At 46.2% G+C, this 18,837-nt stretch overlaps 1 protein-coding gene across 3 annotated transcripts in view; it reads left to right on the top strand.

Moving 5' to 3' along the window:
• The first annotated feature begins 15,178 nt into the window (after positions 1-15,178).
• The window catches only part of LOC139051313 (inner centromere protein B-like), a 73,966-nt gene continuing 70,307 nt past the window's right edge, over positions 15,179-18,837 (top strand). The window contains exons 1-3 of one of the 3 annotated variants that reach the window (XM_070528319.1): positions 15,189-15,334; positions 16,195-16,338; positions 17,489-17,569. In XM_070528319.1, coding sequence (XP_070384420.1) covers positions 15,327-15,334; positions 16,195-16,338; positions 17,489-17,569 — 233 coding nt within the window. In that variant the 5' untranslated portion in view covers positions 15,189-15,326. Of the gene's footprint in view, positions 15,335-15,561; positions 15,612-16,194; positions 16,339-17,488; positions 17,570-18,837 lie in introns of those variants that run through there. The other 2 variants (XM_070528320.1, XM_070528318.1) reach the window with 2 other exon arrangements.

The following is an 18,837-nucleotide window of genomic DNA, read 5'->3' as shown; positions in this document are numbered from 1 at the left end:
GGTGTTCGCGTAAAGCTTTGAAGAGATCATCTCGAACCCAGGCATGCGACAACCACTCCTCACGTGAGGACGGGCGAAGGGAGCTTTAAGAGTACGCTTGCTTCCGCCATCGGTCCTTCGCTATAAGGAGGCCTCACGTAAGGTTAGGAAGCGCTTGAAGGAAAGGAACGTTTCATTGCTGGGGCTAGGTTTCGGAGCATGAGCGCTAACGTCTATACGAGATATGTTTGGCTGCCAACGTTTACTGAGCCGGTGTCAAGTGCAAACCCATGTGAACTGCTCAAACGTGTCTGTTCCGGTAAAACGTGATAACCCAATTTAAACAGAATGCTCAAGAATCTCGCATGTCAAAGTAAGCAGAATTCCAACATTTTTTTCTAAACAACTGTTTGTAAATGGCTTTCAATCATCTAAATATTCAAAGGTCTAAGCATGCGCTGCTAATGAACCACAATGTGTAACATACCTATCTTTCGTGTACTGTCGTCCTGCCATTTTCAAAGCAGTTTAGTTCATCTCAGTGCGATCGTGGCAAGGCCGGGTATGAGTGCTTGTAGCCGTATACTGCGGTCGCCGGGGCTGAAGGGAGCTGACATGCAACTCACCATAAAGGCTTCCTTCGGTGCTGGCCTGTTTCAGATGGTACGAACGCCTCCACAACCACAGAAAGCACTCACATTAAATCATAACTGACAAAACCTGTCTAAAGCCCCAGTTTACACACTGTCAAAGCAGACAAGCACTGGTGACCGTACCCTGCCAAATACGCTGTATGGTACACTTTCCTTCTTTTTTTTTTCCTTTTCTTCTGTTTCCTTTTTTTTTCTGACAGACGGCGCATAGTGGTCTGCAGCAAGCGACAGTCTATGGCGTACGTAGGCGCTAAGGATAGTCGACGACAGTTTCACGCATGTCGCGTAGTTTGGCTGCTTCCGAGGCACACAGATTTTAAAGATTAGAGGGTTTTACGTGCCGAAACCACTTTCTGATTATGAGGCATGCCGTAGTGGAGGACTCCGGAAATTTCGACCGCCTGGGGTTCTTTAACGGGCACTTAAATCTAAGTACACGGGTTTTTTCGCATTTCGCCCCCATCGAAATGCGGTCGCCGTGGCCCGAGGCGCACGGATCTTGTCGAGTTCTGAAGTGCGGCGCAACTAAGCCTTTTCTCCATTTAGTCGTTTCTTGTGTTGGGCCCTCCTGTTGCGTCAAGGAACGTCCACACTATGTGCGCATCAAGGTACAAGGTGTGCCAGTGTGTACGGGAACACATGATCTGCGTTCAAGAACGGTAACTTTTCTTGCATGCGCTCTTAGGTTTCATGAAGGGTATTCTTCAGCAGGTGTGCAATATAAAGTGAGCAAAGTTCTGATAGCCTGGCACGTTTCCAAGAATCGCTATTTCAACACACATGAAATGTTCCCTTTCAGCTGCACGCCGAAAAGTATAACAAAGCTACAGCTGAAGCAAATTTTTTTTCGTAATAGAGTGGCAACGTAAGTTTCTTTACTACGTATCCACTGCTTGAGCAGCGAGGATTGTCCAATGTGCCTCCTCGAGACACGCTGTAACGAACGATGCCCGGGATTAGCCACATGCGCGTTGCGGGGAAGGCCTGGCGCTAGGCAGTTCCCGCCCTAACAGATGTCAGCTTGCGCAACTTGCATCATGCCGAGTTCTTTTTCCCACCGCTATATCCGTATGTTAAAACACAGTCAGCCTGCTATATTTAACCGGCAGGCGAGGGCTATAGTTCCGGATAAAGTATTACAAATAGCCACGCCCAACGACTGGTGTGCCTTACGTCTTGAAATCGCTGGAGAGAGAGAGTAAACGTTTATTTTAAAAGAGACTGTTTGGTTATAGTGGGTGGAGCCCCTCCTCCAGGGCCCCACTGGTTACAGCGGCTCGCCGGGCCTGGTCAAGGGTCGCCAGTTGGCTTCCCAATTCCACTTCCGCGAGTCGCGCCTCCCACGACCAGTTATGTAGAGTGTTGTCTAGCAGCGGCGAGGTGGCAGCCGCCGGACGTGACGCGCACTGGAATGTTATGTGTTCCAATGTCGGTGTTCCTTCGCACCACGGGCATGTGTTGCTGTATTTGTCTGGGTACATTTTGTGTAGCCTGTGTAAATGTGGGAAAGTGTTTGTTTGCAGGCGGCGCCAGTCCCGTGCTTGCCTCCTGTCTAGGTCTGGGTGAGGAAGGGCTTTGGTTCGCCTACTGAGCCGTTGTAACTCGAGGATTTCTCTTGGCGCACCGGGTGTCGAGGTGTTCTCCCGTGCGGTGTGGCCCGCGGCTCGGCTTGTCATGCCTCGAGCCAAGCGGTCCGCCCGTTCGTTCCCCGCTATCCCTGTGTGCGCCGGGCACCAGGTCACGCAATGATCCATGGTGAGGTTCGTTCCTAGGATGCGGAAGACGCAGCCCGGTAAAGCCCCCCCAAGGAAGAGGCGGCAGGCGTCCTGCGAGTCTGTCAGCCCGTAGGCCGATTGGCCCTTAGCTTCCGCGGCGCGTATAGCAAGGGCTATGGCCACAGCTTCGGCCGTTGCAACCGATTTCGTGTGTATAGATGCTGCTACGGTTGTTCGTCCTTGGCTAGTCACGACTGCTGCAAATGTATTGAGGGTGCCTGGATTCTTGTGATACGAACTCGCGTCTGTAAAGTAAGTATCCGGGTCGCTTCGCCGCCTTAGTAAGGTGGCTGCCCGCGCGCGTCTCCGTGCCGCATGATGGACTGGGTGCATGTGACGGGGGATCGGCGCCACGTGGATCCGCTCTCGGATTTCAGATGGCAGTAGGATTGTTTTATCGCCACTTGAAATCGCTGGATTATCAAATGCTGGACCTTCTGAATCCCCGTCTAGAGCTAGCGTACATAGCGTTGCAGTCGTACTACCTTATCACCATCAAAATTCTAATCAAACCTCTTACAGGTGTAACTGTCGAATTGCTTTGTGCAATCACAACTTATCGCATATATGTTCGTGAAAATGGCCTTGGTCGAACGTGTTGAGTCATTTAAATACATCTAGAAAACTCACTTGAATTTTTTCTACAAGCACGTGTCATTTCTGACTTTGTCCACTTCATTTACAGGCGGTTTCTAAATAAGAGCTACATTTAGGAGCGAAAACAAGTCATATTTAATATTTTGAAGAAATGAGAGCCACTTTTCGGTGACGTGTACCGAAAATTGGTACTGTGTAGGTTGCTTATGTGGTCTGAAAAGAGTTGCAGAATACTCGCTTTCTCCCAATTTTTATGTTATACACATCACTTGGTTGTCTTACCCCACTATCCTCGCTAAACTACGCAAGGCATGGTGTTTATATTTATTCTGAGTACGAAGCAATGCTCTGAGTGACGAGCGATCAATGTTTATTCTGTACAGGTTCATTAGAGCCTCTGCAGAATGTTACTAATCGAAGCATTCCAGGATGTCCTACTGCCGCTAATCGACATATTTCCCAGGCACGTAAAACAGCAGCACAAGATACAATCTTAAAATTCCGTGAATATAGCTAACATTTTAAGCGCAATGCGTTACAATGTTTTCAGTTTCCTGCTTTAAAAGCAGGTGTTGCAGGTAAAAGCTACACCCTAATTTTTCCATCTGTTCTCGTGCGAAATATATATATATATATATATATATATATATATATATATATATATATATATATATATATATATATATATATATATATATATATATATATATATATATATATAACGAGAAAGAAAGGAAACCGAGGGACCCGATTTTTATTAGTCTTATCAAAGAAACCAACAAAGGCAAAAAGGACAGCATTAAGGAAACTGCATTTATTCATTGAACTAAATGATAACGAAAAACATGACAGTGGATGAAAAAACAACTTCAGGTAGCGCGTGTGGGTTTATTGACCAGTTGCCTCCACCCGAAAAGTTCCTGTGCACGTGACGCCTGCGGCAGAAAGGATGTTCGACATCTGCCGCCAAGGCTTGTAGGTGGCGGCGCTGGCTAACACTCCCAGGGTTAGTTCTAGTACATACACATAAATACCCCAGAAAGGGGATGGGAAAACGGGGTCGTGGTAGTTCAATTGGTAAGGGCATCGCACGCGTAATACGGAAACGTGGTCTCGTGTCCCAATTGCGGCCAGTTTTCTTTTTTTATCCACTTTCATTTTTTTACATTAATCTATAAATTCTTAATTCAATTAATGGGTACAAGTAATTTCTTCTATGCTGTCTTTGGTGTTCTCGTTTGTTAATATATATATATATATATATATATATATATATATATATATATATATATATATTTATATATATATATATATGTGTGTGTGTGTGTGTGTGTGTGTGTGTGTGTGTGTGGGGTATATCCCAGCTAACTTGGACGAAGATATTGAAAAAAACCTATTCGTTCTTGAGAACAGAAATCGCGTGTATGTTGTTAGCGTTTGTCTAAACTTACAGTAGCATTTTTTTGCTCGTCTGTTTTTGAGTAATTAGCCGAGAAAAATTAGTTAACTTTTTAAATATAGCTTGAAACGTTCAAGCGTCAATATGAAAGTTGTGGAGCTTCATAAATATTGCTCAACCCAGGCACTTCCAACGAAATAGACTTAGTGTGGCCGTTTTTATTCGTGAACATGGAGTTTCTAAGTAAACTCTATGTTCGTGAAAAACGAAAGCCGCGGAGTTTAAAACATACAACGTGACAGCGCGCTCTGTGCGCCCGAATGCGCCACGATTGCAGCGCTCTCATGAGTGATTTGTAAAACATCGCCAGCGCCGCGCCTTCCTTTCACTTACGAGAAAGGGCTTCAGCCTTTGCTCGGCTCTGACATTACCGGGAAGCGGCTGCCGACAACGCTTCGAAAAAGCGCTTCGTCAGCAGCCGGTCGCGCCTGTCGCCGAAGAACGCGCCGTCATCAGCCGTTTATTCCAATACGACGAGGAGAGCAATTTTTTTTTTCAGCGTTCGTCGATGCGGAATAGAAAAAATACACACAAGACATGCATCGTAGATCTGGAACATGCGCGAGAGAGAGACACCGCCGCTTTTCTTCCAAGCTGTGCCAGCGGTTAGAGGCATGTGATCTCGACTGCCTATTATTGTCGTGCCGCGCAACCGTTTCGAACAATTTGCAGTGCCTAAAGCATGCCGTACACGCCGTACTCATGTGAGCAGAAGGCGAACATGGTCTTAGCCTTGGGAGTGGCACGGGGCGACAGGAGGAAAGCTGCCAAGGCATACCGAAATTGGCAATGATGGGGAAGACCTAGCGCGAACACAATTATTAGTAACTTGACGCTAACACAGATAGCTTCAAGGAGACGCGGCACAGAAAGCGGACTATCAGTGAAGACTGAAGGAGACATTTTGGGCTTTCATGACTACAAACCCTCATTCCAGCGTGCGTGATGTGAGTGGTGGGGTCGGCATTTCAAAGTCCTCAGTGTCAAGAGTTCTTAGGAAGGCACAAGTGCATCCGTATCACCTCCAACTGCATCAAAAGCTGCAAGAAAGAGACTTTCAATGGCGGCTTCATTTCTCAAATTGGGTTCTTGTGAATAGTGATGAAAAACCGGATTTCGCTGACAAAGTGCTCTGGACAGTGAGGCAACCTTCTCCAGAAATTCTCGAGACAACATCCATAATGCGCATTACTGGTGCGACACGAACCCGCATTGGGTGGCGCAGACCAGACACCAGTACCAATGGCCATGTGGTGCGGTATCTTTGACGGAAGAATAATTGGCCCCATATTTTTCGACCACATGCTCACTGCTCAGCGGTACGTGAACGACATCTTGGAAGGCCCAGTCGAAGATTTTCGCTGTGATCTTCCTCGCGTTTTTAAAGCGAACTTGGTATCAGCACGACGGTGCACCAGCTCACAGCAGCAGCCTTGCGCGAGCCTGGCTTGACGAAGCCTTCGAACGCCAATGAGTCGGGCGGCATGGACCAGTGGCATGGCCTGCAAGGTCACCGGACTTGACACCTCTTGACTTCTTGTGGGCACATGTGAAAGACCGAGTGTACCGCAAACCTATAACTACACCAGAAGCGCTAAAGGCAGAGATTGCTGAGGCCTGCAGCGAGATACCGTCTTCCGTCATCAAAAAAGATACATCGGAGGTGCTGAAAAGGTGCCAATACTGCATTATGGCAGAGGGCGACTTGTTCGAACACATTCTTTAGACAGACATCACAGCGAATAAATCTCCACAACCGTTATCCATGAAAAGGGCCATCCGTGTGAAACTTTTGTACGACGTGGAAAAGGCACGTGAGTAATATGACATCACAAATTCTCTGCCGACAAGGAATGCAACCTTCCGTGTCAGTTTTCAATTCTTGCTTTTGTGACAACCAGCGTAATTCACACGACGTTATCAAGCCTGTTATAATGCGTGTTTGCTTGTTGGGGTCTTGCTCCCAAAGTCGGACCCCGCATTTCGATGGGGGTGAAATGCGAAAATACCCGTGTACTGAGATTTAGGTGCACGTTAAAGAACCCCAGGTGGTCGAAATTTCCAGAGTCCTCCACTACGGCGCGCCTCGTAATCAGAAAGTGGTTTTGGCACGTAAAACCCCATGATTTAATTTTGAAATTCGAACTCATGAGCTTGTCATTTTTCCTCCGCATGCATTCTGCTAGCGTGAGGGTGCAATTATCGCCGCAGAAAAAGGAGCCGCGCTGTATTTCAACTGCCACCCGAACCCACTGGCGTTTATCTCGGAATCAAGCACAACGCGAAGCTCTTTCGTGGGCCGCACGAAAGGCGCGAAGCGAGCGATGTTTTTTACAAAGCACGGTTGAGAGTGCTCTAATCGTGGCACATTCGGGCGCACAGAGCGCGCTGTTGCGTTGCATCTTTTAAACTCCGCGGACTTTCCTATTGACTCCTGAATGTTTCAAGCTATATTTAAAAAGTTAATTAAGTTATCTCGGCTAATTACTCAAAAAATGACGAACAAAAATTTGGTACTGTAAGTTTAGATAAACGCTAACAACATCCACGCGATTTCTGTTTTGAAGAACACAGTTTTTCTTCAAAATCTTGGTCCAAGTTAGCTGGGGCACCCTGTGTGTGTGTGTGTGTGTGTGTGTGTGTGTGTGTGTGCGTGTGCGTGTGCGTGCGTGTGCGTGTGTGTGTGCGCGCGCGCGTAGAACACAGTAGCAATACTGTCAAAGAGAAAACTAGCTTTTATTGGGCGAACCTGTGCCCACAAAAAGAGGCCACACTTATAGCACAACGATAGCGGTGAACACGGTCGGGGATCGTCGAAAATCTGATGAGTGGGTCAAGCGCATGCACCGGTTTTTATACATCAGTCGTCGAATGTTCCAGAGTAATCGCTGGGACCCGCGTGCCTTCCACAAAGTTCTACATTATTCACGTCGCGCACACATGCAATCAGGGGTGCAATCGGAGATGGTTTTTCGGCGCATTCGTTCGGTTTCCGGCGCGCGCGATTGGCCTACTCCGCGCCGACGTCGCGGGGCGCGGCCACGTTTTTGGTAACGTCAAAATGACGACACGATCCTGTCAGTCATCCGCCCACCGAGCATTTCGTCCGAACGCGACGGGAGTTGAGAAGTTTGGAGCGATCATACGGCTTCGCATGGCGCGTCTGGTGGATTGGATTAGATCCAACAGGCGGCCTTTTCGGCTGCAGAATGGCACGTTTGAATCTGATCCATAGTTAAATTCTAGAAAATGGCGCTTCCGTTGGAAACTTAGGTTGTTGCGCTGGCGTTTCTAGAGGAAAGAGGAGAGCGGGTGGCGGTGCGAAACGCGTTTGAAGAAATGACAGAAAGTGAATTCCGGCGTCGTTTTTCTTTCTCGAAACAAATAATTCGTTGCAGGCACGTACCCAGGATTTTTTTTCGGGGGGGGGGCCACCACCTCCATCATCATCATCATCATCATCATCATCATCATCATCATCATCATCATCAGCCTGTTTTATGTCCACTGCAGGACGAAGGCCTCTCCCTGCGATCTCCAATTACCGCTGTCCTGTGCCAACCGATTCCAACTAGCGCCCGCGAATTTCCTAATTTCATCGCTCCACCTAGTGTTTTGTCGTCCTCGATTGCGTTTCCCTTCTCTTGGTACCCATTCTGTAACCCTAATGGTCCAACGGTTATCTAACCGGCTCATTACGTGACCTGCCCAGCTATATTTTTTCCTCTTGATGTCAATTAGAATATCGTCTATACCCGTTCGATCTCTGATCCAAACCACTCTCTTTCTCTCTTAACGTTATGCCTAGCAATCTTCGTTCGATCGCTCTTTGCGTGGTCCTTAACTTGCTCTCAAGTCTCTGCCCCATATGTCAGCACTGGCAAAATGCACTGGGAAATGCACTGGCATATGCATTGGCACTGGACATATTGCACTGGCAAAATGCTCTGATTGCACACCTTACTTTTCAATAATAATGGTAAGCTTCCAATCGGGAGCTGGAAATGTCTGCCGTATGCGATCCAACCTATTTTTATTCTTCTGTGAATTTCCTTCTCATGATCAGGGTTCCCTCTGATTAATTGACCTAGGTAAACGTACTCCTTCACAGTCTCTAGTGGCCGACTGGCCATTCTGATCTCTTGTTCCTTTGCTCGGCTACTTATCATTATCTTCATCTTCTGCATGATAATATTCAACCCCACTCTTACACTCTCTCTGTTAAGATCTCCAATCATTTGTTGTAACTCGTCTGCATTGTTGTTGAATAGATCAATGTCATCGGCAAACCGAAGGTTGCTGAGATATTTGCCGTCGATGTTTACTCCTAAGCCTTCCCAGTTTAATAGCTTGAATTCTTCTAAGCACGCAGAAAATAGCTTTGGAGAAATTGTGTCTCCCTGTCTGACCCCTTTCTTTATAGGTATCTCCCCGCTTTTCTTGTGTAGAATTAAGGTAGCTGTAGAACCTCGTAGATATTCTAATGCGAAAGACGAGTCAATAAGACGAGAAACTATTTACAGATTATATTTACAACAACGGTTGCAGTGCTGACCGGTTAGATTCACAGCGTGAGCCCAGTTCGTTCTTCCTCCTCTTTTCTGGAGTGATGCCGCCTACACGCCTCGTTCAAACAAAGAAATACCTCACGCATGTAGCAATATTTTCTAAGCTTTTTACGTAAGCGTTCTCTACTCCTTGATTACGTAGTGCCTCTACGATTGCTGGTATCTCAGCTGAATCAAATGCCTTTTCGTAATCTATATAAGCCACATAGAGAGGCTTATTGCACTCTGCAGATTTCGCGATAACCTGGTTGATGACATGGATGTTTTCCATTGTAAAGTATCTCTTCCTGAAGCCAGCCTGTTCCCTTGGTTGACAAAATCCAGTGTTAACCTTATTCTATTGGAGATTATTTTGGTAAATATTTTATATAATACTGGGAGCAAGGTAATGGTCCCATAATTGTTCAATTCTTTAACGTCTCCTTTTTGTGGATTAGTATAATGTCTGCATTCTTCCAGTTTTCTGGGACCCTTGCAGTCGATAAACACTTCGTATAAAGAGCCGCCAGTTTTCCAAGCATTATGTCTCCTCCATCTTTGATTTAATCGACTGTTATTCCGCCTTATCCTGACGCTCTTCATCGTTTCATGTTTTGCAGGGCCCTTCTCACCTCATCGCTAGTTATAGGAGAGTTTCTGTATCCTGTTCATTACTGTTTCTAAGTGAACTATCGTGACTCCTCTGGGTACTGTATACAGGTCAGCTTAGAATTTTCCCGCTGCTTTTACCATATCTTCGAGATTGCTGATGATATTATCCTTCTTATCTTTTAGTGCATACATCATGGTTTGTCCTATGCCAGGTTTCGTTTTTTACTGATTTCAGGCTTCGTTCATTTTTTACGGCTTCTTCAGTCTTTCCCATGTTATAGTTTCGAATATCAGTTATTTTCGCCTTGTTGATCAGTTTTGACAGTTCCGCGAATTGCGTAACGCTGTGCGGCCGCCAGTCCCATACAACCGCGTAGAGCGCAGGACTCTGCGATTCTAGACGTACTGCGCTCACTGCGAAAGGTTAGAAAAACACCCACATAAGCACAGCAGAGAAGTGGCTATGTGAGGCGGTTCGACCGATAACTGCAGAAGCGTCATTCAAAACCAGTAATTGTTCTCCACTTCCGGCGGCCTTTTCTCTACTTCCTTTTTAAATAAAAAGATGTTGATCCATAAATATTCGTATAAACAAGGGTTAACTTTTTTATTATTCGCTTTTGCTTGGAGTTTGGTTGTTGCCTTGGCTCTCCCCCTTAGGAGATCGCTTAATTTCTCAACTCCGTGCGATTTTTGTTTCCAGTTGCGAATTTTGCACGAAAAGTGCTGTACAGTTAGGGAAAAACAGATGAGGTAACGGGCGACAGTCATCTTGCTTATGGGTTTAAGGGTTATTGCAGGGTTTCATGATGGACGCTCTTTCACATTATTTTATTTCCCACCTTATCTAACCCATATCACGTGTATATGGTTCCGGGCATCTGCCAGCGTCGCGGCGAGCCGTAACTCAAGGAAACAATGAAGCAAAGGGATAAGTTAAACGCAATTGGCGTTTTCTCCGGCCGCAACTCGTTCCATGAGAGTACAGACCAGCTGAGTAACAGCCGCATCCCACTCCTGGTCCCAGGATCAGCCTAAACAAAGAAGGTTGAACTAACAAAAGCAACAGCTATGCGCGTAACGGTTGAATAGATGGTGACAACTGCACGCATCTCGAGTTAATCGCACGGGTGCGGAATCTACGAGAAAACTGTCCTTCACATTACAAGAGATGCCGTTCACTACCGCCATCTAAAAGGAGTGAAAAAGGCAGCATAATGCTGACCGATGAACAGCTGCGAAGTCTCAACTATGATCTGGCGGCGCTTTAGGAATGTGTGAGGAGTGGTGGCGTGGGTGGGGAGGGGGGGGGGGGGGGGGGTATGCCACTTAATTTCGGGGGGGGCCCGGGCCCCCTCGGGCCCCCCCTCCCTGGGTACGTGCCTGATCCGTTGGTTGTACAGAGAAATCGACAACATCATCGGTGCCAGCGAGCCACTGGGATGTTGTCGCTGCCTCTTGAAAAGTGCGCCACTCTTCCAATCATTTTTTTTTCTTTTTCCTTCTCGCTGTGCGCGACACCACCTAGGGACGACGCAAAGAACCTAATAGTTATAAATTGCAGTAGTAACACGTACTACTATTTGAAAACGTGTTTGGGCTTGAGAAGAAAAAATACGTTTTTTTAGATAAAGATTTCATTCAATTGGAAGACGAGAAACATTTCGTTTTGTAGTATACTGTCTGCAAGCAGACAACAAACGACGGAGGAAAACTTTCGGGGAGGTCACCGCTTTCTGATTGGCTGCTCTCTCCGCCCCGCTGTCACAAATTTTGCATACTGCAACTTTGTGACGTTGCAGCAACTGAACAGAACGCGTATCGAACAAAATATCTCCGATCGCGCCCCAGATTACACAAGGTTCGGTCACAGACAGAAATGGAACCATTCATAACATTCCAGAAACTTCCGATACATGGACCGCTATCTTGTAACACGTTCGAAAAGCCGACGTTCGATTTCGCCTCGCGCGATTGTCCAGGCTGCGCCGATATCGCGGCCTATAGGCCAATCTAGTCCAATCGCGTGAGGCGAAATCGAACGTCGGCTTTTTGAACGTGTTACAAGATAGCGGCCCCCTCAGGCGCGTCCTGCGCTGTGCGATAACATTTGTTAGGCGGTGAAACGTGTCGCCCGATAAACACAAAAAAAATTATGGGGCTTTACGTGTCAAAACCACTTTCTGACTATGAGGCACGCCGTAGTGGGGGAACTCCTGAAATTTCGACCACCTGGGGTTGTCTAACGTGCACCTAAATCTAAGTATGCGGGTGTTTTCGCATTTCGCCCCGATCGAAATGCGGCCGTCGTGGCTGGGATTCGATCCCGCGTCCTCGTGCTCAGCAGCCCAACACCATAGCCACTGAGATACCACGGCGGGTGCGTTAAAGACAACTACACGTGTCAATATCAATATATATATATATATATATATATATATATATATATATATATATATATATATATATACGGGGGGGGGGGCTGATCCCCCCCCCCCCAATTAACATGAAAACTTTCAGCCTATGCCACACAGATATCGCGTCGGCATACAGGTATAGCCATCTGTATTACCGCTAGAGACGGGCCCGGTCAACGGCGCTAGGCGCTGCGAAACAACAAACGCTACCTAAATGTCCTCATCATCAATAAGTACACGCTAAGCGCACAGCCGCTTGTTCCTACCATGTCGAAGACGTAAAAAACAAAAAACAGCTTCGCACAGACAGCACCGAAGTCAGAAATAATGCAGGCTACTTTCCTATCCAAACAAGACGGCGACTGAGCAGAGGCCGAATCTTATAACGGTTCGGTTGGGGAACCGTTCCTTTGGCCTCACCTGATTGGCCAAAATTTTGATAACGTCACAGGTCGTCAGAGGCAGCGGGGCGGTATCGCAATTTATGAATACGTCACGCATCTGTCAATCATCTTCAAAGCGAACCGGTCGTAGGAACCGGCAAAGGGGTAGTCCGCTTTGGGTTTCGTTGCTGTGGCTTGGCTGTTGGCTTGTGACCCTGGCCGCGCGCGCCGGTTGCGCGTCCCCGGAGACATGCGGGCGTCGCGCGCGCGTGCGTTGGTTGCTTCGGAAGCTATTACTTGCCTTCGTCGTCTGCTTGGCGTTGCTCTTTCGGTGTCGACCACAGCTGGAAATGCAATACGCTTTCGAAGAAGTGACGGATAATGAGTTGCACCGCCCTTGCTGGCTTTCTAAGTAGACCTTTTGCAGGCTACGCTATCAAATGGAGGAGACTCGGGTGCAAGCGTACGAGTGGCCATTCCACGCAGAGGAAGGAATATTGGGCGCTGCGGTTCATCGCCACTGGCCTGCACCTCCCAGAGGTCGGTCGGACGTGAAGCATTCATCGGAATGACCTAGATCTCTGCTGCCGTCACCGTCCACAAAGTTGCTCTCGCAATTACTGTGTTGGCCGGTTGAAGGGCTGGGTCAGCTTTCCCGTGACCTCAGCTTCAAAGCCAATGCCAAGGAGATATTTGCATGGTGAGATCGAATTCTCAGTGCTATCGCCAGCGTGAATAGCTTGCAGATCGCCGTTCAGCAGTCAGAAGGGTTCAACCTAGGCTGGTTCAGCGCTTCCTTCGTTCGGCTGATAAAACTATACAGTCAGGACGGGAAGATATTGTGGAGATCTCTTATTTGGCTGCCTTTTTTTCTCTGGTTCGGGAGTGCCGCACTTTGTTACTCAATTTTACGGCACAGCGCGCACCGTCAGCACCACACTTGTTCGATTTGACTTCGCGCAGGCAATGCAGGGCCCGGGTATCGTAATGTTCGATTTCAAGTTCCATTGCTTTTATCACGCGACGCGCCGTGGGGCTTATCGCAGGGACAGCGGCAACGCGGCGGCGAGCGAGTCATGTCCGAGCCGATGACGAAAGGCGAAAAAAGATGGAAAATTGATATAGTCGGCTAGTAAAGGTGTCCCTAAGAACCAGTTCACGGTTTTGTCGCGCTCGCTACTTGAGAAGTGCCGGCAGCGCGTTCCTGTTGCATGCATCCTGCGAGCTCCTGGTAGCAGACGACATAGCGCTGCGCTCTGCCAACTCATTTACGCTTGCGATACCGCCTGTCGGCTGAGAATAAAAAAGAATGACATTAACAAATTACTTCTGCATTGCGTAAACGCCCGGCACCACACGTTTATACTTCAGAACTTGGCGTATAATATCAAATTTATATTTTACATTTATTTAGCAAGCGGAAACATTCTGCAATTCCTCGATTAGCTCGTCATATAATGACGTACACTTCAGAGGTGGCACCCTCTCATCTATTGGTCGCGTCCTCCCCTTCTTCCACCGCCGGCTTGGGAGTGGCACATCTAGTGACGTAAGCGGCGAAGCGAACGGTTCGGAATACGAACCGTTATAAGATGCGGCCCCTGCAACGCACGGAAGTGACGTCACTAAATGTCAACGTCACATGCACGCGTATTTTCGTTTTCATACAGTAACTCTACACGGATGGATGGATGGATGTTATGAGCGTCCCCTTTGGAACGGGGCGGTGGCTTGCGCCACCAAGCTCTTGCTACTATGCTGTCTAATATCCTACCTAGGTTAACCAATGAAAAAAAAAAAAAAACACTATGCACTACCAGTCCAAATTTTCTGATACCCTATTGCGAATTGTGCTTTTGTACGTCTCCGTCCTTTGTCGTTTCCCTACTTTTCTTCCACCAATCCTCCAATCGCCTCTTACTGATGTCTATTGCGGACCTGTTTGCTTTACCACTGCTCCCGCTGAACCCAAGGGCTTCAAGGAGGCCAGTGGTGCCTAAATCGACCGCTGGATAGACGTCTTCACATTCTAATAAAATATGCTCCGTCGTTTCCCTAGCTTTACCGCAGCAAGCACATGCTTCTACTTCCTTCTTATATCTCGCTTTATAGGTGCGTGTTGTAAGGCATCCCGATCTCGCTTCGAAAAGTAATGAGCTTCCCTTTGAGTTATCATAAATGGTTTCTTTCCTAATTTCGTTTTTTCCCCTTAAGTAGTTACTCATGGCAGGTTTCTTTTCCATTGCCGCCACCCATGAGATTAATTCAGCCTCTCTGACTTTCCGCTTGACCTTCTTTGTTGCTGTGTTGCCCACCCCACAGGCCGCATACTTGCTGGTAAGCTTCCTAGTTCTTTTCCTCCACTGTGAATCAATGGTTCTTCATACTCAATTTTACTGCGAGCTTCCCTCACTTCAAAACTAGTCCAGCCCATATCCTCTTGCACAGCTTCATTTGTAGTCTTCCCGTGAGCGCCCAATGCGAGGCGACCCACTGACCTTTGGTTCCCGTCGAGTCCTGATTGTACCCCTGATTTAAAGCAAACAACCGCATTTCCAAAAGTAAGTCCTGGAACCATTACCCCTTTCCACATACCTCGGAGGACCTCGTACCTATTGTATCCCCATAGCGCTCTGTGCTTCATTATGGCTGCATTTCTCTTCCCCTTGACTGTTATGATTTTTTCCTGTGACACCCACAGTTCACACCCACCCATGTGGCAGCGACCTCTGCCGGCCATCGTGGGCATTCATTGCAGGCGGCGCCACGCTCGTCCATTGAAAAGAGCTGGTGCACGGCGCACGAGCCAGTGTATTCTAGGCACCATATTGAACACAGTTGGTCATAGTTCGCTGCGATTAACTGTTGACAATTCCTCAACATTCGAAGGGGAACCGACCCGAAATGGCGGGGTGAGTTTTTCGCGACGCTCAACTCACCTGTGTTGTGTGTTGTAGTGCAGAAAAATCAGGTGATGGCACGCTCGGGTGGGGTCTCCAGTTCACAGTGGGCTTCTTCGATTTTCCACTTCTGGCTACCCGCGGGCTGCCAGAGCCAGCCAGAGCGTCTTCGTTTTTCTCGGGTTGCTCCGCCCACCGCGCTACGCACTTCCGCCGGGCGTTCGTTTTGCTCGCGCTGGACGGTTCTGGCTACCCGCGGGCTGCCAGAAATGCAAGAACCACGAATGACGTAACCGTTTTCTTTGCTCTAGTGCCCTCTAAATCATGCTGTTGCCCGTTTCCTTTTTTTCAGCATTTTTGGTCATTATGAAAATGCTCTAAGCGCAGAAAGTAGCCCAAATAACCAGTCATTTTATGGCATAAGTTCATTTTTACAAAAACTTTGTATGTTGTGCATTAATTTTCTCTCATACGCGGTAATTTCGGCCCTAAGACATGCAATAATTAACACTGTAGTGCATATTATGGACATAAAGATGTTATATGAACACTATAAATATGGTATGTTGAAATGCAGCTAGAACATGAAACATGGTTATGTCTAGTCCATTTAGCCTTTTATTTTCCACTAACCACCAGTTTAACAAGAGTACATGCTCCATGCAGCTTTCTGTTTGCTGGGTGTTTTGTTTGGACATGGAAGCTGTAGCTCTGTTGTCTTAAAACACTGGACTGTTTCACAAATGTGCTCCTACTTTCAAACCTTTTGAACAAGTTCTCAGTATTGGTCTTCTGTAAATAGTTGCCAGATGTAGATTTGAAGGAAAGGCTGTGCCTGCCACTAATTTGAAAATGGATACTGTACATTGCAGGACCTCTTTCTCATTGGTGACTGCACTTGCAAACCTGCAGGAATGCACAAAAATTTGCTTCCAGGAACTGTGCGATGTAAATGAGCGTACACGAACTCATGTTGCAGATGTGTTGGAAAACGTTGACGTCGCTGTAAACTCCGCGTACGTGGCTGCTTCAGTTTCTATTCTCTGGTTCATAAATTATGTTTTGGAAAAACTTGTGCTTGGTGTAGCAGGTGTAGCAAGTCCTACATAGGGCAGAGGAGCCATTGCTTGTATGACCAAGCCAGGGAACACAGTTTAAAGTTAAATAAAGACTGCTTGGCATACTTGCCTGTACACTGCAACGACTGCTCTTGTGAGCCACATTTCCAGATTAAGTTTTACGTAGGTGTCAGACTGCAGGCAAACTAATGGATGCATATGACATAATGGAGACGGGTTCACACTGTGTCAGTGACACTTTTAAGTTGTATGATACGGAGATAAGCTTCTTTGACAAGTCGGTTCCCTGTTAGGGTATTGGGACATGTCAGCTCATCAGTGCATTTGTGCATGTGAAATCTTTGTGCATATATGAGTGCATGCCTGTGCTAAATAGAATAGTTTGGAGCTACTGCCTGTATCATTTTTGTTCCTTCCCCTGTTCTCGTTTTTCTTTAGCAGTAAACATGTCATGCTGGTTCATGAAATATCTGTGTACATTCTTCAATGGTTAGCTGTTAGACTCAGAGGTGACCACCATCAGGGAAAACCTGGCATTTTGAGAGTATTTGTTTGTTCTGGAACATTTAGGGAATTTGCACCTCAGTTGCTTCGAATGAGGGAAATTGGCATACATACAGTGGTCATGGTAAAGCTAGTGGTATTTCAAAAGGAAGCTATGTTTTCATTTAATGGTGTGCCAAATAATGGTGTGCCTTGCCAATTTTATGTGTGTGAGCCAGTTTCTTAGATCTCGTAACTTTTGTAACCATCCTGCTAAAATCCTCGTTTGGGATTGCAGTACTTATAAATAAGTAAATAATATTTGTGGTGTATCCATCAAACAAGTGATAGTACTAGACCTAATTTTGTGTCAAACTATGCTGGGTGCGATTGAGACACTCATCTTTATACATAGCTAATTTTCTGTTTCCTTCTCCAGGTGTTTCCGTTTCACCACAGTGCTAAACGTCCCTATAATGTAATCAAACATGTCTATTTTGCTGCTTGCTCTTGTTGGCAATTTGTGCTAATGCTCAAGGCTCTCAAACTTAGTATTTAACTTGTGCAAGAAGTCCACGTTGCTGCTTCTTTTCTCAACTCCCAGAGGGTGTGGGCTTCCTGTGCCAAAAACGCCTGGACGAAAACAAAAGGCTCGCATCAGTGCAAAGAAGTCATCTTCTACTGCGTGAGTTGCCAACCACCTTCCACACTCTTGAAATTTCTTTGTGGGGGTGTTTTTAGATAAGATCAACCAAACATCCACAGCTGACACTTATAATTCTCATGGAAAAATTATACATGTTCTTACGCTTACAAATTTCTGAGCTGTTTCACACAAGACATTTGTGTGAGACTTTTCTTAAAAATGCATACTGTACAAATAAATTTTGCTAACCTAAGTTCAAGCACCCCCTCAGGAAGGAGAAGATGCCTTTTCCTAGTTTGGTGAATTGAAAAGCTGTATGGTGTATGACTAGTGTCTGAAATGTGTCTGATTAGTGGTGATGCTGCTGCACCTTGGCATCCCATTCTTTCTAGTTGCTCCTGCCATTCTGAAGTCCTGTATCCATGTAGCTTTTGTCTATTATTTTCAGTTTGTACTTTTTCCGTAATAGGTGGAGTATTCTTTTTTTTTATCTGAAAAATCATTCATTTGTGTGTGAGAGAGGATGCACATGCATCATTTTTATTCATATGAAAGCTTGGTGCCCTCCCTTTCTCTCTCTCTCTCTCTCTCTCTCTACCTCTCTCTCTCTCTCTCTCTCTCCTTTGTTTTCATGCAAGCTTACTGGTTTTATCAGGGATATGTACAATACATTGTGTCAATTAAATGTATTATGCGTTTTATGTTGTTTCTTTCATAGAAACTGAAGCTGCTACATTTGTAGCTCACTGTGCATATAGTAGATATCCAGAAATACAACCACACATTCCAACCATGAAATTCTGCAGTGGGCTTAATTTGCCGCAAGCTCTCCAATAAAGAAAACAGGTTATGCTAAAGAACGTGTTTACTTGCCATCTCAAACGGGTTTCGGTAACAAAAAGTGGGGATCAAAATGGAAACCGGTTGGCTTTTTGCAAAGGAAACCTTTACTTTAATTCTTATTGATATCATCCCTCTAGTACATTTGTGATTAAGCGGTGTGTTGTATTATATGCCAATTCTGAGCGATGTGTATGCTGCTTCCATTGTACAAAATTCTCACTTAAATTAGAATTAGCATGCTTTCATTTTTTAAGATAGCCTATCTTTAACATGCCTACCTTGCCACCTTCCTTAATAATAGCTACAATTTAAAAAATTGCATGCACTAGATCCAGAGCAAATAAGCTGTGTGCATATGTCACACTGCACTCGTATCTTGTTTTTTAGTCAGCTCTCGCTGAGAATTGAAGTTTCGAAAACGATTTAAGATATCTTCTTTTTTATCAGTCATCCTTAAAAAAAGG

The sequence above is a fragment of the Dermacentor albipictus genome, unplaced genomic scaffold (genome assembly GCF_038994185.2).
Source record: "Dermacentor albipictus isolate Rhodes 1998 colony unplaced genomic scaffold, USDA_Dalb.pri_finalv2 scaffold_11, whole genome shotgun sequence".
Taxonomy (NCBI): domain Eukaryota; kingdom Metazoa; phylum Arthropoda; class Arachnida; order Ixodida; family Ixodidae; genus Dermacentor; species Dermacentor albipictus.
Note: the sequence above shows the minus strand (reverse complement) of the source record. Positions and strands in the feature narration are given on the sequence as shown.